The sequence below is a fragment of the Carettochelys insculpta genome, chromosome 3, assembly GCF_033958435.1.
Source record: "Carettochelys insculpta isolate YL-2023 chromosome 3, ASM3395843v1, whole genome shotgun sequence".
NCBI classification, from domain to species: Eukaryota; Metazoa; Chordata; order Testudines; family Carettochelyidae; genus Carettochelys; species Carettochelys insculpta.
Genome location: NC_134139.1, coordinates 110,735,710 through 110,762,631, shown reverse-complemented (window position 1 = coordinate 110,762,631; position 26,922 = coordinate 110,735,710). Strand labels below are relative to the sequence as shown.

At 42.0% G+C, this 26,922-nt stretch overlaps 1 protein-coding gene across 4 annotated transcripts in view; it reads right to left on the bottom strand.

The window, feature by feature from the left end:
• Window positions 1-26,922, bottom strand: part of PTPRK (protein tyrosine phosphatase receptor type K) — a 635,931-nt gene that overhangs the window by 283,697 nt on the left and 325,312 nt on the right. For all 4 annotated transcript variants that reach the window (XM_074990593.1, XM_074990595.1, XM_074990594.1 and 1 more), the window contains exon 6: window positions 4,084-4,258. In XM_074990593.1, coding sequence (XP_074846694.1) covers window positions 4,084-4,258 — 175 coding nt within the window. The remainder of the gene's footprint in view (window positions 1-4,083; window positions 4,259-26,922) is intronic.

Sequence of the window (26,922 nt, the reverse complement as noted above, 5' to 3'; positions counted from 1 at the left end):
GAGTGCAAGAGCCACTGCATGAAACAAGGATCCTGTGGATCCTGTTTATCTTTCAACATCTAGTAACATACCAGAAATTTTGTATATTGAACCTGTGGCTAACATGTAGCTAGCTTAAATGAAAGCAAATTGAAAACTATTGTGTGAAATACTAGAGAAACTCTGAGACTCAGGTACATTATTTGCGAAAACAGAACAATGCAAGCCTCTGTTTCAGCCTTGCTGTTCACCCACATACTTTATAATAAAGAAAGAAAGGAGCTAACCTTCCCACTTGCTAGCATTCAGATTTAATAGCTTTCTGCCCTCTCTTACCCCATTTCACACTCAAACACCAAAAAACAGGCAGCTGCACTAGCCTGCATGCATATTCCGGGCATTTGCAATTTTACCAAGGAACGCATGAAAGTGATAGCAGAAGAAGGGACTAGGGGACATTTTCAGTGAGGTAAGTTTACTGTCTGAAACTCTACACAGCCTCCTGTAGGAGAAAAATACACAAGACTGACAGCTGTGCCAAAGAAACCAATTAAAATCAATACAACACAGCTACGGAGCTGAGAGCAGAAGCTCAGTTCAAAGTAAAGGTTTCAACATTAAATTATTGACTGGAAAGACCTCTGGTAAAATGTTGTAATTGAATTGAAAACACTATACTGGTCTTACTTGTGAAACAAAACTCAGTGAAAGTGAAATGAAACCGCCAAGCAATTTCTTGTAGGGTCTTTGAATGTGGTGCCAAAAAATTGGAACTAAAGTCTGGAGATCAGCTAAAAATAGTTTCCTTGAAAGAATTACCCGTTGCTGATTTGCAGATGGTGATTTGCATGGTATAAGTTATAAAAAACTGGAATTTCCATTATCAATATTAAAACAACCTTACAGAATAGTAACCTGCACCAGATTTAAACATCTATATTCAAGAATGCATTCTACACACATATATAGTACACCCCCCCGCCAAAATTTTGATGCACTGAGCAACAGATGCTGTTTGTCTTTCGCCCTCTAATAACCAGTGTTGTCAATAAAGTTTGGCTTCTACATGTTTGAGACATTATCATTACTCAGAATGATCTGGAAGCAATAGTAAAGTCATGACAAAGTAAATTGTGTTTCAGTGTAGTTTTTTCCCCCCTCTGGCTGTGAGAACACATAGATCAATACACTTCAGCATGAGAATTCCAGAGTGAAATTTTCATTTGTTACAAACAGCAACAAAAAGGCCCTGAGCAAGCCCTGTCACTTTCAGTTTAGGAGGAAATGCACTAATAAACTCTTACCCCTGGGTCATCTTTGACAATGGGCAATACTATGCCAGCTCTTATTAAAGGTAATTCATATCAGTGGCCCAAAAATTTCCTTTAAAATTACCGTCTTCTGTATCCACGTAGCAGGATGTCAGCTTTAAAGTGCCACTGAGATATAGGACCTGTCATTATGGTTAATTTTCAGCACGGTTTTAACACCAGGGTAGCTGATCCCCAAGGGTATGTTTTGGCTAACAAGATTTATTTGGTGGTTATCCAGACAAACAAGAAAATACATTACAGAATGGTATTGTTCAAATACAACAGTGAGCAAACAAATCCTAGCCACATACTCTTTATTGTGACCAATACATTGGTAGAAATACGGGTAGAGCAGTTAAATAAATATAACTAAAGTAGAATAAAATAGCTAACATTCTTGAAAGTCAACATCTAGAAAGAGCAATATATCATTTTTAAAAATCTGAACTTTAAAATAATAAAAATCTATGTAAACTGTATTGACTAGATCACTATCGTCAAGCTATGATTAGTTCATAAAGTTTAGTTTTACTTTGGACTTCAATATTCTTACTTTAGGCGCCCCAACGACCTCGGTCAAGGGACTGATGATGATGACTCTTTCTTGATTTTTTTCAAAACTTTTTTAAAAACTATATTACTTCACTATTTTCTTGCTCTGGAGTGATGATTTGTAGTTCTTTCATTTCTTGGGGAATATGGCTGAATATTTTAGTTTCCTAGCTACAGAGAAATTAAAGTTCATGTTGCAACAGGACTAATTTTATGATCTTAAAAAAGGAAATTGTATAGTAATCTACTAGAAAAAACCAGTATGACTTACTATTGTATATAACAGCAGGTAACATTACTCAAGCACATGGCTGATCAGGAAAAGACAGGATCCAATTAACAAAGGATTTTGTAGTAATATTTTGTCGTTCCCAATCACCTTTCCTCTGGGGTCTCAAAGCACATTACAAAAATATTAATTAAGCCTCCCTGCAAATGTGTGAGTTGGTAATTGAAGAACTGAGTAAAGAGAGCCACAGAAAGCTTAAATAACTCACCCCAGACCACACAGCAAATGAATGGCAAAGTTGCAAACTGATCTGACTAGTCTTGAATCCAACTTTTCTGTTCTCACAACTAGACCAAGTGCCTTCTTATCCTCCACCACTTGCGGCCAGGCCAGGCTGAAGGGCCCCTCAGAGCAAGCCCAAACAAGCAGAAGGACCTGCAGGGCAATCACAAGCAGCTGGGTGGGACATGGCTCAGCCTAATTAAACCCAGCAGGCCCCAATGACTGGGCGAATAAGAGGCCTTTAAAACCCTCCACCATGGGAAGGGCAGGGGGACAGAGAGTGAGGTGAGCAGAGAGACGCAAGGAGACAGGAGCAAAGAGAGAGAGAGAGAACAGGTTTGAGAGGAGCAGAGGAGAGCAGCAGGAACACTGGAGATCACAGAGGGAGAGCGGGAGCTTCTACAAGATCAAGAGTGAGGACCTGTGACTGCTACCGCCTGTAGACGGTTCCAGGGGGAATTGTCTGGAGAAGTGGCCCAGGGAGGAGAGTTGCTGTGCTAAGGGAGTCCGCTCCTCCCACTGGCAGCTGCATGAGTGCCAGGTTGCCCCTAGACCGCCCCTCGCCCCAGCGAGGGCAACAGGGCCCTTAAGGGGTTCTAATGGACTGACCAGGGGACAGAGGCCCAGGAATAGGACTGACTTTGTCACACACCCCAAGTTACAAACTCTAAGACTCTGACAAACATGGTAAGTGGAAGCACATCAAGGTCCCCTCAAGTCGGAAAACAACACAAATCAAAAAGTTTTGCATCCCTTTCTTCAGGACCATCAAGCTTAATTAAAAAAAGAACAATATCCCATTCTCCAACCATAAGGCATAGTGGCCTTGCAGCAGGCTGACATATTTATGAGTAGATTGCAATCCATCTGAAGTACTCAGGATCAGAGGTGGAGCAAACATACCATTGCTTCTCCCTTACCCCACAAAGAGTCAGAGATCAAAAACTCCATAAACATTCTTGGCACAAATGCCAACTCCCGAGTGTTCTGGGGCTGGCACATCCATGAGGCAGAAGTGGTGGGTACTAAAAAACCAACAGCAGTCACATCTGCCCCCAACAATGCCACCCAAAGATTAGCACCTCCTTATCCCGCCCCCTGGTTCCCGCCTGCTGCAATCAGATACTTGGCAGTGTTTGGAGGGAGCAAGGATGCAGCACACCCCTGGGAAGGGGCAGAATTGCATGGGAAGAGGCAGAGTGTGAGTAAAGCAGAGGGAGGGGTGGGGCTTTGGTGGAAGGAGTGGAGTGAGGGCAGAACCTGGAATCGAGTGCCCCTCCCCTCCACAGCACTTTTGAAAGTTGGTGTCTATGGCTTCTAATCCTTGGACAGGTAAACATTTGAGAAAAAATTCATATACCTGAGTCTCCCAGGTCACAGCAAAACATACCTTATTTCTGTATCACTAACCATCTAAGGCAAAATAATTTACAAGTAAAAATTAATTACAGTAGACTCATTCACATCTATAAAATTACAAGACAAATGTTAACCATAATTCACAGCAAACAATACTAACTGTAACACAGTGGAAAGGAATATGGTGTTTTACAACCACTGCATTACTAAGATTTTTTTTTTTAAAACTAGAATCTCATTCAATGGAAAGCACTTTTCAGAAATCAGGCTGTCAAAAGTTCACAGCCACATTCCTTAACGATAACTTATGAGGATTTCTGTAATTTTATAGTATTTGATTTCCTAAAATGAAAACATTTCCAACTTTACCTCGCACAATAAGTTGAGCAAAATTGGACACTCCAGAGCCTCTTTCTGACTGAGTTACACAGCGATATAAATCCTGATCAGTTTTGGTCACCTCTTGCAACTTGAAGGTAGCAGCAAATCTTCTGTGATTGATATTTTTAGTTTGGGCCACTGGAATATCTTCTCCATTCCGTCTCTATAATAAGAGAAAACAAAGATATCTTGTGAAAGTTTTTCCCTCTTGACAAACAAATATATTTTAAAACATCCAAATACATTGTCTCCAGGCTGAACTTTCCATGGCGGAAGGGCCTAGGAAAGAGATTCTCCTCTAGAGCTGGGCAGCATTCTACTATAGCAACAAGTGGCTTGCTACAATTAAAAACCCATAGCTGGCCTGTGACAGTTCATGCAGACTTGCAGGGCTTGGACTAGGGATCTTTGAGCTCTGGGACCGCCCCCCACCTTACATGGTCCTAAAGCCTGGGATTCTGCCCAAACATCGACCTCCCACTTAATCATACCCTTAGCCCAAGCCCAAGCCAGCAGGAATAGGATTTTAATTACAGTGCAGGCGTATCCCAAGAGGCCAAGCACATTGCATACATTTTGAATTGTTCAATGATGGCACTTATCTGCAGGAGATCCCAGCTTTCCAGGTAATAGGCTCGCATGCTGTGAGTTGCATTACTGGGACAACTGAGTAAACTTTGTAAAATTATTCCAATTTATCAGTCCATTGTAAACATAACTGATGCATAGAGTTCTCTGATTTTCAACAGATTTCTGCATAATGCGTCTGTCCTTTTATTCTACTTCTTAAGCACCAGGCACCCGCTTTCTGAAATTGCCCTGCCCGGCATCAACCTCCACTTTTGAACTGCAGGGGGGTGGGGGAAAAAAACTTGTAAAAAGCGGAAAATGGGAATTTTTCATAATGTGCTTCCTGGTTTTTGAACTTTTCAAAAATGTCAAAACTTCAAAAGCATTTTTGAATAGCAAAACATTTCAATCTGTCCGACGGGTAACACAAACAACAACATTTTCAAGTGAACCTTTGTGTTTCATCTCCCCATGCCAATGTGGATTGAATTTACAATGTCACTGAAAATTCCAAGCTTCAAAACAAGTTGCCTAGCTCTAGCCCCAGCAGAGATATTACCATCTTTTCCACAGACTGCCTCTCTCTCCTAGAGCATGTAGATCCAGATGCTTCTCAAACAGCCAGCATCAGTCCACATTCATCAACAGAGGCAATTATCTGTCCTGCAGCAGCTCTGCCTTCTCCCATCAAATCTCCACCTCACATAGAAACCCCAAGAATAAAAATATACCACCCAAAAATTAAATTTAAAATTTCTTAGCATGAGGTAATATTGCTGGGCCATAAAGGCAGCAAATTAGATTTAAAATTAAAGCCTCTGGCAAAATAAACGAATACATTAAATAAATAGGGTGGGGGAACAGGGAGAGGAAATGATTCCAAGCTGCACATGCATGTTTTCTGGGCTACCGGCATATGCAGATCATTTCATTTTACATCTAGCATTAAGACCATGTCTACATGAGCCCAAAACTTCAAAATGGCTGACCATTTTGAAGTATACTAATGAAGCGCTGAAATACATATTCAGCACCTCATTAGAATGCGGGCAGCCACAGTACTTCAAAATTGCCATGGCTTGCCACCACACAGCTCGTCCAGAGGGGTCTCCTTTTCTAAAGGACCCCAGCAACTTTGAAATCCCCTTATTATTATTATTATAGGATAAGGGGATTTCGAAGTTGCCAGGGTCCTTTAGAAAAGGAGCCCTATCTGGACAAGCCGCGCAGCAGCGAGCCGCGGCAATTTCAAAGTGCCGCAGCTGCCCACATTCTAATGAAATGCTGAATATGTATTTCAGCGCTTCATTAGTAAACTTTGAAATGGCCATTTGCATGGCCATTTCGACGTTTTGGGCTAGTGTAGACGTAGCCTAAGAGTGTTAGCACAGGTTAGGTTCTCAATAAAGAACTGCCCTCTCCTAATGAAAATAACATACTGCTGCAAATTAGCCAGTTGTTAGTACTACCTCACTGTAAAACTATTCATTTGTAACCATTAACACATTGAAATATGAATCTTATTTTTTTGTCTTATAGCAGTCACAATGCTCTATTCCCACAACCCATTATCACCTGGTCTGAAAACTACCATTGATATACTCTTGAGAGATTTCCACTCCCTTCAGTCCAAGAAAATACCAGCATGAAGACCATTTCATCATCTTTATCAACAATAGTTTTATTGTATTGCCTCTCCTTTATTTCCTGATAAATGTTTATATCAGGAAGACCAATTTAAATTCCTTTTCTGCTGTTATGTCAGAAATGTCATTGAGTCAACTGTGGAACCTCCAACTACCCCTACATGCATGGTTCAGATTTCAGTATAAAAATAAGAAATGTCACCAACTGAAACAGACAAAAACAAAAAATCAAACAGAAATATGTCTCTCCAACTGAGGAGAAAATTACGATTCAAAATGTTATAAAAATGTAATCAGATACCTCCTCTTTTTAAAGCACCATCTCTTTCACTAACACAACTCTCATATATGCATTTCCTATATCATAGTTATCTGAAATTCTATCATGGGGGAAAGCACAGGACTGGGTGTCAGAAGAGATGGATTTTATTGCCTGTTTTGTGATTGACTCTCCGAATGACCTTTGGCACATCATAGACTGACTGTGTCTCAGTTTTTCCACCTGTAAATTGTGGAGAACACCTACCTGACAAGATGAAGTTAAGCTTGGTTTACTGAAGTTTTTAAAGAGACCCATGGATGGAAGTTTGCATTTCAATGGCGCCTATCAACAGTATTATTAAAGCTTATAGTACAGAACAGGTGTTATTCACTTGGAGATGGCATGTTCCACTCAAGTTACAGTATACACACTACATAATACTGTATCTCTTTCCTCCTCTTAGATGGCTCATTATATTGGAAAGCAAGATTCTCAAGCCATTATTCCCGCCCCCAGGTTAAACCACAGTCTTAAAATGAACATGTCTGGATAATCTACACAACGATAAATTATTTTTTAAGATCCAAGCTTTGTATTAATGAAAATAAAGTACACTGCATTATCCATCCTTTCTACTTGTCTCAATTCCCTCACAATCTATGTTCTGATCATCAGCCCAGGGAGAAAGGTGGTGAAGGAAAATAGAGTTCTTTTTTCCCCAGCGTGCACTCACCTGTCAGCCATTTGTTAAGATAGACTAAAGACGATAAAAGTATAGAATATGTTGACCAAAAGACTAGTATTTTGAAACCCTGTATTACAGAAGACTTTAAAGGCAACTCCTCTAACTCAGGCAGTCTATTTCTGTAAAGTGTTGGATGGCAGTAGTAGAGGGGGAAAAAAAAGGATTTAAGATTTGTTGTTACAATATGCTGTTAAAGGTGTTCTTTACCTTTCCACCAATGATACTTATTGTTGAGCAGAGACATTCAACTGTATATTGCAACAGATTAATTCCCTTTTAAAAAGCAACAAACCTCAATTTCTGAAAAACGGAATATTTTCTTGTTTCAAAAGGAGAATTTCCTTACATTGAGGCATTTCCTTCATTTTGACTACAATATTTTTAAAATTCTAATGTTCCAAACTCTCATTTTCCTTGACAGTGAAGTACTTCACATAGCCTATACTGTAAAACAAATTATTCTCCAAATGTTATGGCTCACATATTAAAGCTGCTCTGCATGCTTAGTGCTAGAAAAACACAATTAACTAGGTTCCTAATTTTAAACTGAATAATGAAACATTTTAAAACATTAATGGAATTGCCTCACTATCAATACACAGAAATTTAATTAGCTTAACAGTTTTATTTACTGTTCACAACAAAACCTAGAATTGTCCTTGCTGAGCATATTAATGAGTGTTCCCTTATCCTCCAGGATTTAGAATATTTCATGGAATCACAGAACCAGAAAGGACCTTGAGAGGTCATCCAGTCCAGTTCCCTGCTCTCTTGGAAGGACCAAGCACCATCTAGATCACCCCAATAAATGTCTGTCTAACCTGCTGTTAAAAACCTTCAGTGATGGAGATTCCACAACCTCCCTAGGCAATTTATTCCAATGTTTACCATCCTGACAGTTAGGAAGTTTTTCTAATGTCTAACCTAAACCTCCCTTGCTGCAGTTTAAGCCCATTGCTCCTTGTCTTAACCTCACATGCCAAGGAGAACAATTTTTCTTCCTCTTCCTTGTAACACTCTTTAAGGTACTTGAAAACCACTAATATGTCCCCTGTACACCTTCTCTTTTCTAAACTAAACAAGCCCAGTCCTTTCAGTCTTCCCTCATAGCTCATGTCCTCTAGACCTTTAATCATTCTTGTAGCTCTTCTCTGGACTTTCTCCAATTTCTCCACATCTTTCTTGAAATGTGGTGCACAGAACTGGACACAGTATTCCAATTGAGGCATAATCAGTGCAGGGTAGAGCGGAAGAATGACCTCTCGTATCTTGCTCACAACTCTGCATCTCAGAATCATGTTTGCTTTTTTTTTCTTTTGCAACATCACACTGTTGATTCATATTTAGCTTGTGGTTGACTACAAGCCCTAAATCCCCCTCTGCAGTATTCCTTCCTAGACAGTCATTTCCCATTCTGTATGTCTAATGATGATTGTTCCTTCCTAACTGGAGTACTTTGCATTTGTCCTTATTAAACTTCATCCTGTTTACCTCAGACCATTTCTCCAGTTTGTCCAGATCACTGTGAATTCTGGCCCTATTCTTCAAAGAAGCTGCAACCCCCCCCCCCCGCCCCAGTTTGGTACCCTCTGCAAACTTACTAAACACACTCTCTATGCCAGTATCTAAATTGCTATTGAAGATATTGAATGGTCCCAAAACAGATCCCTGCAGAAATCCACTTGTTATACCCTTCCAGAATGACTGCAAACCATTAATAACTACTCTTTGAGAATGTAACAGCAACAAAGGGTCCTGTGGCACCTTATAGACTAACAGAAAAGTTTTGAGCATGAGCTTTCGTGAGCACAGACTCACTTCATCAGATGCTGCATCAGCAGCATCTGATGAAGTGAGTCTGTGCTCACGAAAGCTCATGCTCAAAACTTTTCTGTTAGTCTATAAGGTGCCACAGGACCCTTCGTTGCTGTTACAGATCCACACTAACACGGCTACCCCTCTGATCTTTGAGAATGGTTATCCAGCCAATTATGTACCCACCTTAGAATGGCCCCATCTAAGTTGTATTTGCTTAATTTATTGATAAGAAGATCATGAGAGACCGTTTCATATGCCTTACTGAAGTCAAGGTATACCACATACACCACTTCTTCCTTATACACCAGACTCATTATCCTGTCAAAAAAAGCTACCAGATTGGTCTGACATGATGTTTGCTGATAAATTCCTTAATTATTTCCTACATTATCTTTCTCAGCTCAGAAGTTAAACTGACTGGTCTGTAGTTTCCTGGGTTTTTCTTTTTTCCCTTTTTATAGATGGGCACTATGTTTGCCCTTTTGCAGTCTTCTGGAATCTCTCCTGACTTCTAAGACTTTTCAAAGATAAAAGCTAAAGGCTCAGAAACCTCCTCTATCAGCTCCTTAAGTATTCTAGGATGCATTTCATCAGGCCCTGGTGACCTGAAGACATCGAATTTTTCTAAGTAATTTTTAACTTGTTCTTTTTTTATTTTATCCTCTCAACCTACCCCCTTCCCACTAGCATGCATTATGTTAGGCATTTCTGCATCAGTCTTCTTGATGAAGACTGAAACAAAGACATCATTCAGCACCTATGCCATTTCCAAGTTTCCTGATATTTTTTCTCCCTACTCACTGAGTAGTGGGCCTACCATGTCCTTGATCTTCCTCTTGCTTCCAATATATTTATATAATGACTTCTTGTTACCTTTTATGTCTCTAGCTAGTTTAAACTCATTTTGTGCCTTGGCCTTTCTAATCTTGCCCCTGCATACATGTATTGTTTGCTTATATTCATCTTTTGTAATTTCTCCTAATTTCCACTTTTTATATGACTCCTTTTTGATTTTCAGATCTTGCAAGATCTCCTGGCTAAGCCAAGGTGGTCTTTTACCATACTCTCTCTCTTTCCTATGCACTGGTAAAGCTTGCTTTTGGGCCCTTAATAATGTCCCTTTGAAAAACTGCCAACTCTCTTCAGTTTCCCACCCCGCACCCTTACCCTGTGTCTACATGAGCCCCTTCCTTTCGAAAGGGGCATGTTAATAAGCGGGTTCGAAAGATGCTAATGAGGCGCTGCAATGAATATGCAGCACCTCATTAGCATAATGGTGGCCGCAGCGATTGGAAAGTGCCGCTTTTCGAATCGCGCGCTGCCTGTGGAGATGGGACCTTCCAAAAGGACGCCCCCAGTTTTTGAAAGCCCTTGTTCCTAACACCAGATAAGGGCGGCTTTCAAAAACTGGAGGGGGGGGTGCTTTCGGAAGGTCCTCTCTCCAAGGGTGGTGCGCGATTCGAAAAGCTGCACTTTTGAATCGATGCAGCTGCCATTATGCTAATGAGGCACTGCATATTCATTGCAGTGCCCCATTAGCATCTTTCGAACCCACTCATTAACATGCCCCTTTCAAAAGCAAAGGGCTCATGTAGACCCAGCCGTAGTCTTGCTTCCCATTGGACTTTACCTACCAGCTCTCCGAGTTTACCAAAACTTGCTTTCCTGAAATTCTTTAGTCTTTAGTTTGCTGTTTTCCCTTTCACTATTTCTTAGAATTATAAACTCCATGATTTAATGGTCACTTTCTCCCAAGGTACCTCCCACTGTCAAATTCTCAACGAGTTCCTCCCTATTTATTAAAATCAAATCTAGAACTGCTTCCCCCCAGCAGCTTTTTCTACCTTCTGAAATAAAAAATTGTCATCCATGCAGTCCAAGAACTTTCTGGATAGTCTGTGCCTCACTGTGTTAGTTTTCCAACATATGTTGGGATAGCCGAAGTCCCCCGTCATCAACAAACCCTGTTGTTTTGGATGATTTTGTTAGTTGTTCAGAAAAAGCCTCATCCACCTCTTCTAACCTGGCTCGGTGGTCTGCAGTAAATGCCTTAATATGACATCACCTGTTTACCTCTTTTTACCTAACCCAGAGACTCTCAACATCTTTGTCTCCTGCATCCATCTCCACCTCAGTCCAAGTGTGCATACATTTAATATATAAGGCAACATCTCCTCCCTGTTTACCCTGCCTATCCTTCCTAAGTAAGTTTTATCCTTCTATACCAATATCCCAATCATGTATATTATCCCACCAAGTCTCTGTAATACCAATTGTTATAATTGTGTTTGTTTATTAGGATTTCAAGTTCTTCCCGTTTATTACCCATACTTCTTGCTTTTGTATATAGGCATCTAAGACATTGATTTGCTTTTGCCTCCTAGTTCTGCCTAGTCTCTCTTTTTTCTCTGCTATTATAGCCCCTGGTTCCTCCCACTGTCAACAATGGCTGGTGTCTATCTCCCATACACAGTTCCTTTAGGCCTTCACTGTGCTGCAGGTCCCTCAAAGAGGTTCCCCGTAACAGTATTAACAAAGTCAAATTTCCAACTCAAAATACTCCTGTTTACATTATATTTGTAAATGTTCCCAATAACTTTAACCTTAGGTAAACTGAAAACTACAGGCTCCTTCCTACGAATAGCACCATGAACTTAGTGGGCCCTTGACAGACCGTCCATTATTGAAGATTTTTATAAAAGTAGACTACTACTTTTAATTAAGATTTATTAATTATTTGTATTGCAGAAGCAAGGCAGCACTTGACTAGGCACTGAACAAACAAAAACCAAAAAGACCGTACCTGCCCCTACAGCTTACAATCTAGGTACAAGAGAAAATAAAGTGACTATAGACCAGGAGAGGTCAGCCCGTGGCCCAGAATCTGGCCCATAGAGCCTTTTTATCCAGCCCACAGCGCCAGCAGCAGTGCCATTTTGAAAGCCAGCTGTGGGGCAAGTGGTTGGCAACCTGCAGTTACAGAGTTGCACGTGTCTCTTTAAGGAGCCATTTGTGCCTCTGGGCACTGCTGCCACTGACTCCTACTCTGGTTCCCTGCCCTGCCACGCTGAAATAATGGAATTCAATTTAATTGGTTTAACAGCTGGCAGGAGAGATCCAGCCGTTAAACCAATTTAATTAAGTCCCATTATTTCAGCACGGCAGGGCAGGGAGTCACCCAGCTGTATGTGGGGGAAGGGAGTTGGAGGGCTGGAGGGAGCTGTTTAACCATGCTGAGGCGGCAGCAGTGGCCCAATGAAGGTGCAGCAGGTGGCAGTAGCATGTGGAGCTCCTTTGTAAGGTAGGTTGGGGGTGGGGGAGTTGGGGCTGAAAGAGGTTAATCCTGGGGGTGGGGGCTGGTTTGGGGATGAAAGGGGTTAAGCCTGGGGGCAAGAGTGGGTGGTTTGAAGCTGAGAGAGGGGTTAAAGCTCGGGAAAGAGGGCACATTTAGCTATTTTGTGATCAGCCTCCAGAACATGTAAAAAAATTGCCACGTGGCCCCCAATGAAATAATGGTTGTCCACCCTTGCTATAGACCATCGTCTCCTAAACTGGGGGTCCCAACTCCAAGAGAGATTGCACAGCTATTGTGGGGAAGGGGGTTGTAAGATCAAAGCTGTAAACAGGACACTAGCCAGACCCAAAGTTAGGGGTGGAAAACTGCCAACACTGGAGGCACTGCAGGAGCAGCAGCATGGAAGTAAGAGCCTCAATATCAGAGTAATTTGCTATCACTCTTTCGAGCAGTGGGATTTCTCAGCATGAGAATCCCTGCTACAGACAGCCTCGGGGAGCACAGAGAAATATTATGATGGTATTGGTCAGCATGACAGACTCCAGGGAGGGTACACTATCAACCTAATCATTGTCAGGTAGCTGAAGGGATCACAGCCTGCTAGGTTTTAAGGATAGTTTTGAAGAAGCATGGTGTGGTATCTGTTACTCTTCATGAGTAATTTCACCCAAGCAAGCCTGTTAGCAGAAAGTGACCTACTTAACAAATAAAGTTGGAAGCAAATTCCTTGGTTTTACCTCAGCATATATCTTGCACTGGGACACCCTAAGCCAGTCACAGTGTTCAGATTATTTGAAATGATCTCTTAATTGAATTGTTCTTTTTAATGTCAGGACTCTCAAAAGGGCAAAAAGAAAAGCAGCAGTGCTCACTGCTCATTAGAAGGTTCATGGTAACTAGGTTGTTTCAATTTATGTGTCACTCACTCTCAGGAGAGTCTGAAAATCCTGCTCAATTAGGTCTTAAAAAAATCACTTTAAAATTAGTGTGGATGTATGCTAATAAGGATTGGCTGCACCCTGCACTCTTCCTGATTCCTTTACTCCTCTGCTGTCTGATTTGATAACCTTGGATCACTCACTTCCGAGAGACCCACAAGTAGTGTCACATGCTCTAAGCTAGCATTTTTTCCTTCTTTGAAAATAATGGTGGATGTAGCAAAGAACTGCATTTAGCCCAAAATTCAGGGTCACGAAGGCTGCTCCATTTGGAGGAAACCTTGGTGAGGGAGTCACAGTAGTTATCTGTTTATTTCTAAGCAATGATGTTTATTTACAACACAGTGAAAGACTCAAAACGACAAGAGACAGTGTCTTTGCTCACAAATCCAAGTCCCTTTCGAGTCAGCAATTAGCCCCAAACCTCTGTTCTCTTAGCTTTCCTCATGTATGTTTCCTGTGCCCCTTCAGTGTTCAGGACTTCCTAGCTGCCTTCTCTGGTGTTTTTCTGACTTCTCTCTCCCCACCCTATTACTAAAACCAAACTGAGCAAAGTCCCCATACTCACAGAGTACAAATTCCTGAGCAGCCTTACACATGCCTTTGCATTGGGTGGTCACATGCCCCTGTGATTTTCTTGACAGCTATCCCCGATCATCCTGGACACCTCCTGGCAACCCACCAGGTATGGATGCCATTGGAATCCTTGGGAATTTTAATCCTCCATAATCTGAACAATATCCAGGCACTATACCTGTGTTGTGGGATCTCTAAGGATGATTTCAAAATCCAGACCCTCTCTTTATCATCTTGTCTTGAGATCTGTGATCACATGGACAAGATGCCTAGCATCTGGGCTCAGGGCTGGCTCCTGTAGTTTTCTGTTTTGTTTTTGTTGTTTTGCTTTGTTTTTAACCACCCTCTTCCGGAATCCCATTGAAGGCATGAGCTTTTTGGATTACAGTTTAACCCTCTCTGCAGGCATGTGATAAGTACAGCACGTAAAATAAGTAATACCAAAATGCTCCGGCAGCTTTTGTATCCAGGAGAAGCCAAGTAGGCAGGAGTAGTGCCAGGACCTGGACTTGGTTAGCCAGCATAGCAGTGGCTCCGACCACTGCAGCCTGTTCTACTCAGTGTATGAGCAGAGCAGGAGCCTACTAGCCCTAGCAATTGAGGTCCTGCTTCTCCTTATGGGCAACTGCATACTTGGCAGCTCTGGAGAACAGCTGGAGGACAGCATGCCCAAAGCTCTACATTCCACCAACATCTGACTATAACCCAGTAATACCATCCATCAAGCTGACACAGCTGGCCAGTCCCTCTTTCACTTAAGCTGCCAAGATCAGCCATTCGCTTACTGCCTTGCCTTGGGCCACCTCTGTGGCAACTAAAAGACCAACTCACTGATAGGGGAGATGGGCAGTTTCACTTTACCACCACTGACGGGAGGCCACAGAGCTCTTGGGGTGCAACTCCTAAAAAAGTAAAAGTTGAACTTCTCTAATCTGGCACCCTCAGGACCTGACTGGTGCCAAATGAGAGAATTTGCTGGGAAGTCAATAATTTCCAGCAGCGCTACAAACACTCCCACTGCTTACGGGGCTCTCAGAAGACATTTAGGGTTAAATTACAGCTAAGAGCCAGGACTGGTAGCTGTAAACTTTATAGAACCATGGGAAATGTGGCCCCACCCATGATAAGTGTTACCCCAGCTAATGAAAATCATGCCAGCACTCTCTCATCTGGCAACATCCATAATCTAGTACCAGAAACAGTGGTGCGCCAAAGGCTCCAGGGAACGTCGGTGCCGATACAATTCCCTCTCCTGTGCCAGGCCTAGAGTGGAAGGCGGCATGCTGCGCACTGAAGAGCCATTGGCGGAGCCTTGCAGCCGGAGGTTGAAGTGCCGACTCCCTGAGCAACTGATAGAGCCAAAAGTCATGGTCCTTACAAGTCCAGGGCTTGAAACACCTGCAGATTCTGTACTTATCACTCTGACGAGCTTCCACCAAACTACTAAGATGGGAGTTGTGAGGGTCACTCATTGGAATGGACTTCAAGCAGGAGCTACAACACTATTTACACAAGAGCGAGCTAGGAAGACAGGGAGATGTGGTGTGGCATAGCAACAAGTACTCAGCCACAGTTCCAAACAGCCCTATGAGCAGTAAGAAGGAACTGAGAGGCAGTTAGGGCAGTGGGGTAATATATAGGGCTCCACACTGGTGCTGCTCCAGGGGCCTCCACAGCCACCCCAACAGGCAGCAGCTCAGGCAAAATTTTCTGACATTCGTGCATGAGGCATGAGCACCCCTTACTTGAATAGATATGAGCAAGGACTCAAAGAACTGTCAGAAAAGAGCGGCAGAAAATTCCAGCATGATTAGAGGACTCCTTACCTAAGTATGAGAAATATGGAGATGATACAGATCAAGTAGAACACAGCACATACAGGTTGAACCTCTCACGTGCAGCACCGTCAGGACATAACCTGTGTCCTGTCTCCCTAGCTCGCTCGTGTAAATAGTTGTAAATGGTTCTTTTGCATAGCCATCGTTTCTTGTTAGTGTTAGGCAGTCAGCAGGTGGGGAAAGGTCTCCCTTCTCCTCCCATGTTCCCTTATGGGGCACGTAAATGTCCCAGGTCTTTCAGCAGCATAGCTCCTGCCTGAAGTTCCAATCTGGATTTGAAATGGAGTGTCTTGAGGGCATGGGTATGATAAATGCAGCCTCTGTATTATTTTAGCTTGGCTGATATTATATAGAAATCAACAATGAAAAAAATTTACACCTATACCATCAAGCTCATCCATGCCACTACCCAGTTATTCACAATAGTGAACTGCAGAGTTATGTCTCCTCTAATCTGAAATCATTGATGCAATGGGTGTCCTTTCACTCCTACTGGGAAACTCTTCCGAAGACCACTCTTCTCAATAAATTGTATAGAATTTAACAGGAGCGAAACTTACATAATCTGTAAACCTAGATAATTTAATAACTTATTTCCTTAAACTAGTTATTTTATAGAATTTCATATCAGGAGACTTTTCCATACTAGTCTGCAGAAAGTTTTGCACTCCTTTAAATTATGATTTTCCCACATGAGCAAGGGACGTCAGGAATTTTTGTCCTGGTATTCAGTTTAAAAAAACATCAGCTTGTTTTCATTCCATCATTCTGAGTCATATCACTTTCAGTTGGCTGGCATAATTCTACTCTTTTTTTAATACGTATACCCTTGAAACATGAGTAGATACAACATGAAAAGTTATGTTTCCACTCTACTCAGTGCTTATTAGGCCTCATTTGGAGTACTGGGTTCAGTTATGGGCACCACATTTCAAGAAAAAGGTGGAGAAATTGGACAAGGTCCAGAGAAGAGCAACAAGAATGATTAGAGGTCTAGAGGACATGAACTATGAGGGAAGACTGAAAGAACTGGCCTTACTTAGTTTAGAAAAGAGATGACAGAGGTGACATGATAGCAGTTTTCAAGCAACTCAAAGGGGGTTACAAGAAGGAGGGAGAAAATTGTCCTCCTTGGCCTCTGAGGATAGGACAAGGAGCAATGAGCTTAAACGCAGCAAGGGAGGTTTAGATTAGACATTAGGAAAAACTTCCTATCAATCAGGGTGGTTAAACACTGGAATAAATTACCTAGGGAGGATGTGGAATCTCCATCACTGGAGATATTTAAGAGCAGGTTAGACAGACACCTATTGGGGATGGTCTAGATGGTATTTGGTCCTGCCAAGAGGGCAGGGAAATGGGCTCGATGACCTCGAGGTCCCTTCCAGTTCTAGCATTCTATGATTCTATGAGACTTTCAGTACAAATTCTGCTAATCACTACCACTTTTCCCTAAATTTTAATCTCTGTTCAGAAAGCCTACACATCACCTATGCTTGATGGGCTGCATCGCCCAACACCTCTGAAACAAAGACTGGTTATCCCCAGACAGCAAGAAATTCTGCAGAAGCTGTAGTAGCAGCAAGAGGTTGGTAGCTGGAGATTACTCCTCAGAAAGCACCTCTGTGGTAAACTGGATTTAAGAACTTGCCAACAGTACAGTCCAACATGTTTAGGTACATAGTCAGAGAGGTGACCATGTAAGTCTTTACCTTCACAAAACAAAAAGTAAAGAAGCAGTCCTGTAGCACTTTAACAATATATTTTATTAGGGGATGAGTTTTTGTGGGACAGACCCACTTCTTCAGATACAGAAAATTCTGATGAATGATAAGTGATAACTGAGACAAAGAGAATCTAACGGAAAGATAGGAAAAAGGGAAATAAAAACTTACCAATCAGCTAGCTAGGAGAGAAAGAAGCAGGGCAGGGGGAAGAAAATTAGTTTCAGGTGTCTGTTAAGTGGGCTGCCTGGGATCACTACAAATATCAAAGGTGGGGAAATTATCCTTGTAATGAGCAAGGTAATTGATATCTTCATGGAGTCCAAGATGAAAAGTGTCAAGCTTGAAAATGAACTCCAATTTAGATGCCTCCCTTTGTAATCTGGTGTTAAAATCTCTTTGTTTTAGAATGCACACTTTTAAGTTTTGAATACTATGACCTGCTAGATTGAAATACTCAGTGACAGGTTTATGCGTATTCAGATTCAGAATGTCTGATTTGGGTCCATTCATTCTTTGACAAAGTGATTATCCAGTTTGCCCAATATACACAGCAGAGGGGCATTGCTGGCACATGATGGCATACATGACATTGGCAGAAATGTAAAATATGAGCCCTTGATCATGTAGATGACGTGACTAGGTCCAGTGATGGTGTCTCAAGTATAAATAGGTGGACAGCATTGGCAAAGCTATCTACATATAGATTTTAATCCATCTTGCACAACATGTATTTATTTGTCTCTCTCCACAAAATATTTTACTAATCCTCAAAAAAAAAAAAACAGGTGGTGGGGTGAGCAGTATTTTCAAGGCAGTTGATAAACCCTTCCCCTTAAATAAGTGGTTTCAGCATTAATGGTTTGCTTTAAAATTTATTTAAACCTCATTTAGATCACAGTCCACAAGGTGAAGGAGATATTTGCATTGCCGCTTCTGACCCAAGCGGTGGGCTTGAGTTCTGGACACCGCAGGTGCTTCATATTGGATGAGAAATTGATGATGGAGTCAGATACTTTAGACACAGTCCTGTTGATTTACACAGAATGTGCACTGTCCTTGTCTCTTCAAGCAGAGGAAGAACCAAACAGGATGTTATTGTTGGTTTGTTTGTTTTTTCTTACAGCTCCAAATTCTTTCAAACGGCTCTTTCTCAAGGGCACACTGCTTGTTCAGGATGTCTGGTTGCTCCTTCACTATCTGTTTATCTAAGACTTCTTCTGCTTCTCTCACGCTCACCCACCCCCACTATAACACAGCTCCTTTTCCCACAAAGTTCAAATTGCTGAGCAGCCTCACATGCTCCTTTGTTTTGGTCAGTGGCATGTGTCTGTGTTTTAGGTGGAGGCTTCTGTTTTTTCCAGATTTCTGGTTCCATCAAGGAGCTTTGTGGTTTATTTCAACCACCTCAAATGAAGGGCAGTGCTTGTACTTACCAGCGTTAGTTACTTTTCAGCCAACCCACAGCACCAACTGCACTAACCCAGTTTGTCTTAACAGCTGGTGTTTCCAGAGAAGGACAAGGCTTTATAGCAAACCAAAGGAAAGCCCAGTTTCTCAAAAAACAAAGCAGTGCAGCAAGAGCATGGCCATGCCATGTCAGCATAGCCGTACAGCCAAGTTTAATGAAGCTAATGATTCCTCTATGTGCAAAGGGCAGTCACATGTTATGAGGAAAGAAGCAGACCACAGGAAACCAATTGTGGTTGCCCAATTCTGAGTCACCAGGCCAAGCTTCAACCATCCACAGCACTGGCTTAAGGCCCTTCTAGGATTGTAAACCAGAGGAGGATTGGGCATGGTGGATCTCTGCCCTGTCATTACCTCTTCCCTCCCTTTTTGGCCTGTGCCCTGCTCTCAAAACGCCTCTCCCTCCCTCCTTATGCCAGAGGATTGTGTGGGAAGCATGGTACAGGATTAGGTAGCTCCATCTCAACCAACAGAATTCCACTGCACAGCAAAAACATCCACTTGACATCTCTGCCCATTTTAAAGTCACCATATATGAGAGAAAACCACATATACTGAATGCAGAGTTTTTAGTACATTCCACTGGTACAGATGCTCAGGAAGTGCTGAGGATAGTAAGGCAGTCTGGCTAGGTGTCTTCTGCTGTTTTTTCTTGATGTTATTTATTCTGATGTTCCAGTGTCAACTTAAGTAATATTGGAAAACTGCATTCACACAGCCACAGCATTGTGAAAGGGAGCATTCTCAATTACAGCCACAACACTGCAAAAGGAGCTTTCACATGAGCCAATAACAGCTGCACACTTTGTTCACACGCATTCTTTTTCAACCTTGAAAGAGGGAGGGTGGGGGTTTTCAAAAGTCAGTTGCAAAAGTGGAGTAAATATTACCAGGGAAAAGCCCTCTTATCTTGAATTATCCTGCTTGGCTGTGTGAATGCTTTGTGGTTGTTGTTTTTTTGTTTGTTTGTTTGGTTGTTTTTCCTTCAGTTGAAATTGACCATGAAGATCTCAAAGAAGCCATGTTCAGCAGATGACTTTCCTTTTTACTAAAAGAAATTAAACATATAGGGTTACTAAATTCTACTGCATTGAATTCATAGGGTTTTTTAGCCAGTTGAGAAAATAAATTTACTGGGCATTATGTTAGTAAATACAATAGATCAAACTGATTCAACAAGGGAGAATTCAAGTCTGCTTATCAGACAACTAATAACAACAATCAAACTTCCGTGTAACAGGCACTGGGATGAACTGAATAGACGATGGCCACAGGGGCAAAGAGGTAAGGAAAGTCACAAGAGTGTGTATCTACAAACATCTTGATTTCATCAGGCTAATTCACATGTGTCTAAACTGCATAAAACCTGAAGACTCCATGTGTAGTTATACACCATGTATAAACAAAAGAAAGTTTAAGGTTACAATACAACAATTTTTATGTGAGCTTTGTTAGGAAACTACCAAATGGCAGATTACTGAAGAAGGGATCAAACTATACATGGTCAATGACCTGACTGTGAGCATGATAATCAGCAGAGAATCTGACAATGAAGAGTGTGTATAGTGGTCCAATATTAGCTGAAATAGGACATCCACAGGGAGTTCCTCCATTGATGAGAACGGCAAGTATTACAGACTAAATGAGTGTTAGCTACTGTGCATTCGAAGACTTAGTTAAGTGAGGCAGAACTAAATGAAAACCAAGAGGAATACAACATTTGGTGTTGTTGAAAGGTAAAATAAATTTAAAAAAAAGTCAGGCTATGGATCCAGGGAAAAACGAACACATGTTGGGAGGAGGGGATAATGGGAGGGAAGGGAGCTCTGTTCAAGCTCAAATGACAGACATAACATCAAAGATTGACTACATAGTGACAAAAAGGATTTTAAAAACCACGCACCATGAAATAGACTGGGATTACTAGGAAAACATGAAATGTGGTATCATGAATACAGACTTATCCTATATTTTCAGTGACTAATATTACTATGTAACAGTAGCATAGGAGTCATTATGTGGCAGCACAGAATAAATAAAAATGAGTCTTTATGAAAATGTTTAAGGCTATCAGCAGGCTTCCCTTGGTGGGACTGTTCTTCAAAATACATCATTCATCAGCCCTCCTTCACTGAAGGATTCAAAAATGAGGGAAGAGGAGTAAGAGAAAAGATAATAGGAATACGACATTTAAAAATAAATCCTGCTTTCTACCCAAAAACACAAGCAGTCTTGCAGCACTAACAATTTTATTTATTAGGTAATGAGTTTTTGTGAGTAAGACCCCCTTCATCAGACTATGACCAAAAATGAGAATACAGGGTGTATATATCAGAGGGAAGAAGGGAATGTGGGGCAGGGGATTCAAAAGCACCATTATTACAGAAAAGAGTGGTTGGTAATAAGGAAATTTGGGGAGATTAAAGGTAAAACAGGAAACTTCAGTGAGCATTTTAAGAACAATGGGAAAAGGGCCTGTCTCATGTTTGCGAGTTAAGAAATTAAAAATACGACTGTGTACTGAGAAGCCAGGAGAACACAAACAATTTAGAAAAACTGGAACAGAAACTTTCTTCATTGAGTCAGCACTAGAAGGAAACATCTACTGAAAAAATGATTTAATATTTAAAAGTGGAATGTATCACAAGCGCCAGCTAATTTGCAGAAATGTATCTGAAGGGCAGCAGCAATATCCTGAAGCATGTTTCACCTGGCTACCATGTGCCAATATGAGAAAGAACAAGATGAGGCATTAAATGCTTTAAGATAGGAAAAGATTCAGGGTGGTTGGAAACCACATCAAAGGGACTTTTGTCAATTAACTTTCTACCAAGAGAAAAAGATAAAGCAGCAAGGAATCTTTAAATTTTTTTTTTCCTATAACAGCAGTGCACGAAGGAATATAATAAGCATGGACTCGAAGGCAGAAGCTCGGTTTTCCAGCAGAAAATATAACCTCTGGAAAGTAAGATCATGTTTATGTGTACACCTTGTCCAGTAAAGTAAACAGTTATGGCAGGGCTGTCTGTTCTACTAGGAAAGCCAATCTGAAAACAGATAAATGGCCAAAAGAGAAAGAATTCATGAGCTGGAAGAAGAAGTTACTCTGTCTTAGAGTACAGGAATTAATTTATTTTCAAACAATGTGCAGAACACTGTCCCAAGAATAAAGGTGAGTAAAGATAGATACAAATGATTTGCAGAAGCTGAATGAGGCATCTTATTGGCTGCACACACAAATATTAGCAAGAGCACCCTGTTGATGGCTCGTGTGACCTGTGGGAGGGGAGGGGGCAGGCAGGAAGACATGTTCATGAACACCAGACTGGGAGGCCCGCCCCCCTGACAGCCCTCTCCCCAGGGTGGGCACCAGGCTTACCTCAATCATCACCACTCCGACGGTGGCCTTGCCAAAGCCGAATTGGTGGCTGACGGACTGGATGCTGTCGGGGGTGGCCAGCCTCCACCTCTTCCACACTGGGACCACTGGCCGCATCCGCATGTCTCGGTGCTGGAGAACTGGGGCGAGCCAGTGGCACAGGTCTTCAAATGTCTGGTGGGTCATTCTGAACTTCCTCAGCCACCGCTTATTGTCCCAGTCCTCCAGCAACAGTCAGTCATGCACTTGGTGCTGGTGGCGAAGGCCCAATGGCGCTGTATCCGGAGGGCCCAGGGGAGGGGCGGCAGTGCCATGGGCAGGGTCTGCAAGCTGGGTCCCAGGCGGGCGACCTGGCTACGCCATTGGAAGATGAGGGCGCCCAGCATGGCCAGCAGGATGGCCAGGGTGGACAGGACCTCATCCTTGTGGAAGATGGGAGTGGGCATGTTGCTCGTCTGTTCTCCCCAGCACGTGCTCTGTTGCTGTCCACAGCCTCGCAGTTCTGAGCACATGCAGGCTGTGGGGGTTAGGAGGGGCCCTTTAAGGGGTCGGCTGGCTAAGGGCTTTTCGGCAATGCAACCCCCTGCCTACACCATGTCCTGGCCCCTTACTTTGAAGCAGGGGCTAATTGTGTGTAGATGCTCATCTTTGAAGTAGGGGGAAGCCTTCTTCGAAGTAAGAGAGGGTGCATTTTGTAGTGTAGACACAGTCATAGCAAGATGACAAACAAAGCATTGTGAGTCATTGTATACATGTTTTCTAAAAGAATAACTATGAGATCAGTTGTTTGAGCCCTTCCAAGGCCAATGGCATATATAGCCCTTCACTTGATAACGTGACTTTTTTTTTTAAAGAAATTTGCATCCCATTTTCCACAGTGCTTTCTAATTTCATCTTTTTCAAAGATTCCTTTTGGGCAACTGCTTTAATTATCTGTTACTTCACGAGGAATGACATTTTCCTCTGGCTGACGGAAGAGATTAATCACACCACATTAATGCTGATGAGACTCTCCAAGGGTGAAACCATGGCTGCTTTTCCAGGTTTGGCAAGCCAACTGAGGCGGCAGTTAGCCAGCACCTTGTGCTGTTGCTGACAGACTGGCCCAACTGCCAGTGCTTTGACGGCAATCTGCACAGGATCACCAGTCACACTTTAAACACATGCAACAGCACTTCAGATTTGAGATTCCAAGCAAATGGTATTACCCAAGACCCTGGCAAAACACACTGAACTGCAAAGTTAAGACAAGCCTCTCTGCCCAAACCAATGACCTGTTAATGCCACGCTCAGCAATGATGGATGGACTCATTAGCATTTCAGTTACCTCCAACTGAATGTAGAGCCAAGGCATATGGTTTAACAGATGTTACAGCAAAGAGCTCTAGGTGCCCAGTTATACTGGCTATTGATAAGAGACTGAAAAGTCTAATTGGCCATAAGGGAGTCACAATTGCCCGCAACTCAAAATGCAGCCTGATTCTGGTGAAAAAAAAAAACCAAAACCCAGCATGACAAACCTATTACTCTGAAATCCTTACTGGATCAATGGAACAAGTGCTAGACAATGTATGTAATATTCAAACCACGAGTCATAAGGATATCCATTGCTATTAGCCATATGAATTTAATCTACTGTCCACTGTACGTACTTCTTACTAAATTGAAGCATTACATGCACAAGCCACACTCCTCCATGCCTGTGGTAAACATGTAATGCTATTTTGACCATTTACACTCATTTTTTTAAGTTTACTTTTTTTTTAAAAAATGAAATTTGTATCAGCTTGTTCGCTGAATTGTCAACTGCCTTTGCTCTATTTTCTTGGGAACCTGTCACTTAGCAGCACCCGGAGACCAGGTTCAATGCACAGCTGAGCAAGTGGGTTTGCTTGCTATGTATTAGCATACCTCCACTCGCACGCATGGTGTCTTACAGCCAAAACTGAATAAATAAATGCAATGCAGAAATAAACATCTCTGTTCAAAGGGGCTTCCAAGTTAACAAAACCATGACAACAATGCAAGATGAAAGAGAAGATTAAACAATGAAAAGGAAACACTGCAACTGGAAGCCACATTTAACTTAATTACTTAAAAACACACACACACAGAGGAACCAGAGAAGTGGGCAGCACCAGGGGAAACCACTGGCCATGCTTTTATGATTCTCCATGGTTAATATGCATTAAGCATAAAATTCAGTACAGATGCGCATACCTCGGGACTCCTGGAACAAAGGAATTTCAACATGTACCAGTCTTAATTTTCACTAAATGACAAAACGCAAAAAGATTCCAGCATTTCATGTCCATGGCTACAGACATCACTCTAGGATGGGGTGCACAAAGTGGGGGGTGTGAAATTTCATAAGGTGGGAGACAGAACAGCGTGATTGTCCTCTGTTGGCTCCCATGGCCACTGTAATGGCGCTGGAGACCCTCTTGCCAGACTGGGAATTAGATCACGTCAATGATAGAACGATGGCTCCCAGAATAAGTGCGGGGGGTGAGGGGAAGCACTGTAGGAGGGGCACAAAAGCCCAGCACACAGCTGGAAGCCAAGACAGGGACAGTTGCTCCCAGTTCTCCAGTGTCTCCCTGTTTTGTGTGGAGTGGGGAACATGGCCAGCCCAGCCCTATTCTGTCCCCTCTCCTCTGGGATGCAGCACATCCAGAGCCAACCGGGGCAGTGTCGGTAGTCCTGACCCTGTCGGGCTGCGTGGGTTGAGGGTGGGGCTGGGGTCATCACTTCCAGCCCCTGCACTGGGACAGGACCAGACAACCTATCCTTGCCCAGCCCCTGCCTAGAGTTTGCCCACCTGATCTCACAACCCACCTCCAGTGACGGGGTTTCTACCACTTCCCTCCAAAGCCTGCTCCCAAGCTTTGCAGCTCTTACAATGGGAAAACTTTTCCTGGCATCTAACATGACCTTCCCTTGCTGCAGTTTAAGCTGGTTTACTCCTTATCCTGGCTTCAGTGGCTCTGGAGAGTAGATGATCATCATTCCCTCTATAACAGCCCTAAATGTATTTGAAAATTATCATCAGGTTGTCCCCTCCCTCCAGTCTTTGAGACTAAACATGATCATTTTTCATATGTCAGATTTTTTTAAACATATGAACATAATCAAAATTTCCATGGTTTTGGATTACATTAGACAGGTTGCAAGGGTTCTGCTAACTGCAGGAATGAAAAGTGGGGCTTGATGTAAAGTTTGCTTATCTCTATACTAGAAGAGCTTATTTCCCAATATGGTTATATGCCATGTGGTGTGAGAGAAGATGCATTCCTGAAGCATTCTGGGAATGCATTTTCTCTAGGAGAAAAAAAATAGGTATTCGGATTTGATCTGGTGGTGGTTTTCTTCTTAGTACTGAGACTTTGAAATCTCAGTTTGCTCTTCTGGACAAATGTTATGCAGGGGCCTCTTCCAAGTCACATATTTGCATACCCCATACAAGCTACAGCCCACCTTTACATCAGTTTCAAGGAAAATTACTAAATGTTATGTTTATTCAAAACTGTTCACAGCAGGATTAATAACCAGAAATGTACTCCAGACACTGAAGAAAACATTCTGACAAGTAAAAGTAATGGTTAGTATGGCTGTGCTGGGAAAACAGAAAGAAGACTTGAATGATGAGAAAGAAACATGTGGGGCATAGAGGAAATGATGGCAGGGCTAGCAGAATTTTAAGGGAAAGGAATAAAATACAAGTAAAGATCTGCATGTAAAGAATTCAAGTGACTTATCAAACAGCCAGTTTTATCACAAAGTTGCATAGCACTTTATAAACATTAGCAAAGTTATTTGAAGGGCAAAAGACCCTTCTGGTCCCAAGATCTCAGTAAACAAATAAAAGGATATTTTTAGCATTTTATAAGATAAAAGAGAGGAGCAATTTTTGTGATCTATCCAGTATGCTTTCTAAGCAGCTTTGCTTGCTAACTGACCTCTTGCAGAGAAAAGTTATAAGAGATAATCAGTCAAAGTTATCTTATTTGCAAGACAGAGTGGTATGGTAAAATTCCAGCTGGCTCTCACTGCCAGGTTTGTTGAGCAACTAGCTGTGTTTAAAGTGGCACTTTACATTATTGCTTTATATTCTTATTGTTATCATCTTATCTGTCATAAAGTAACCCAAACTAATTTAATTTAACTGTGTGTTTTATGTTCTCATTTTGGCAGTACTCGGAAACTGAACAGCTCCTACACAAAGAGTACATTTTATATTTGCTCAATTTAAACAATGATTTGTACTTAGCAGAAAGGCTTGCAAAAATAATTCCTGGTGACATGATATCTGTTTATTAACTGACTTCCTTATGTGAAACTCAGTGCAATCACTTTTGGTCCTGTGCTCATTTTTCATACTGAGGCACATTGTGATACCTGTTCTTGCAATATTTTCTGTGATCCTATTTATTCAGAAGTGAGGCTCACATTTTATCTGACAAAAATTGTTCTGTCTTCATTTTAGAGGTATCTCATGGATATATTGCATGAGCGCGCACACACACACACACACTCTCTCTCTCTCTCTCTCTCTCTCTATCATCC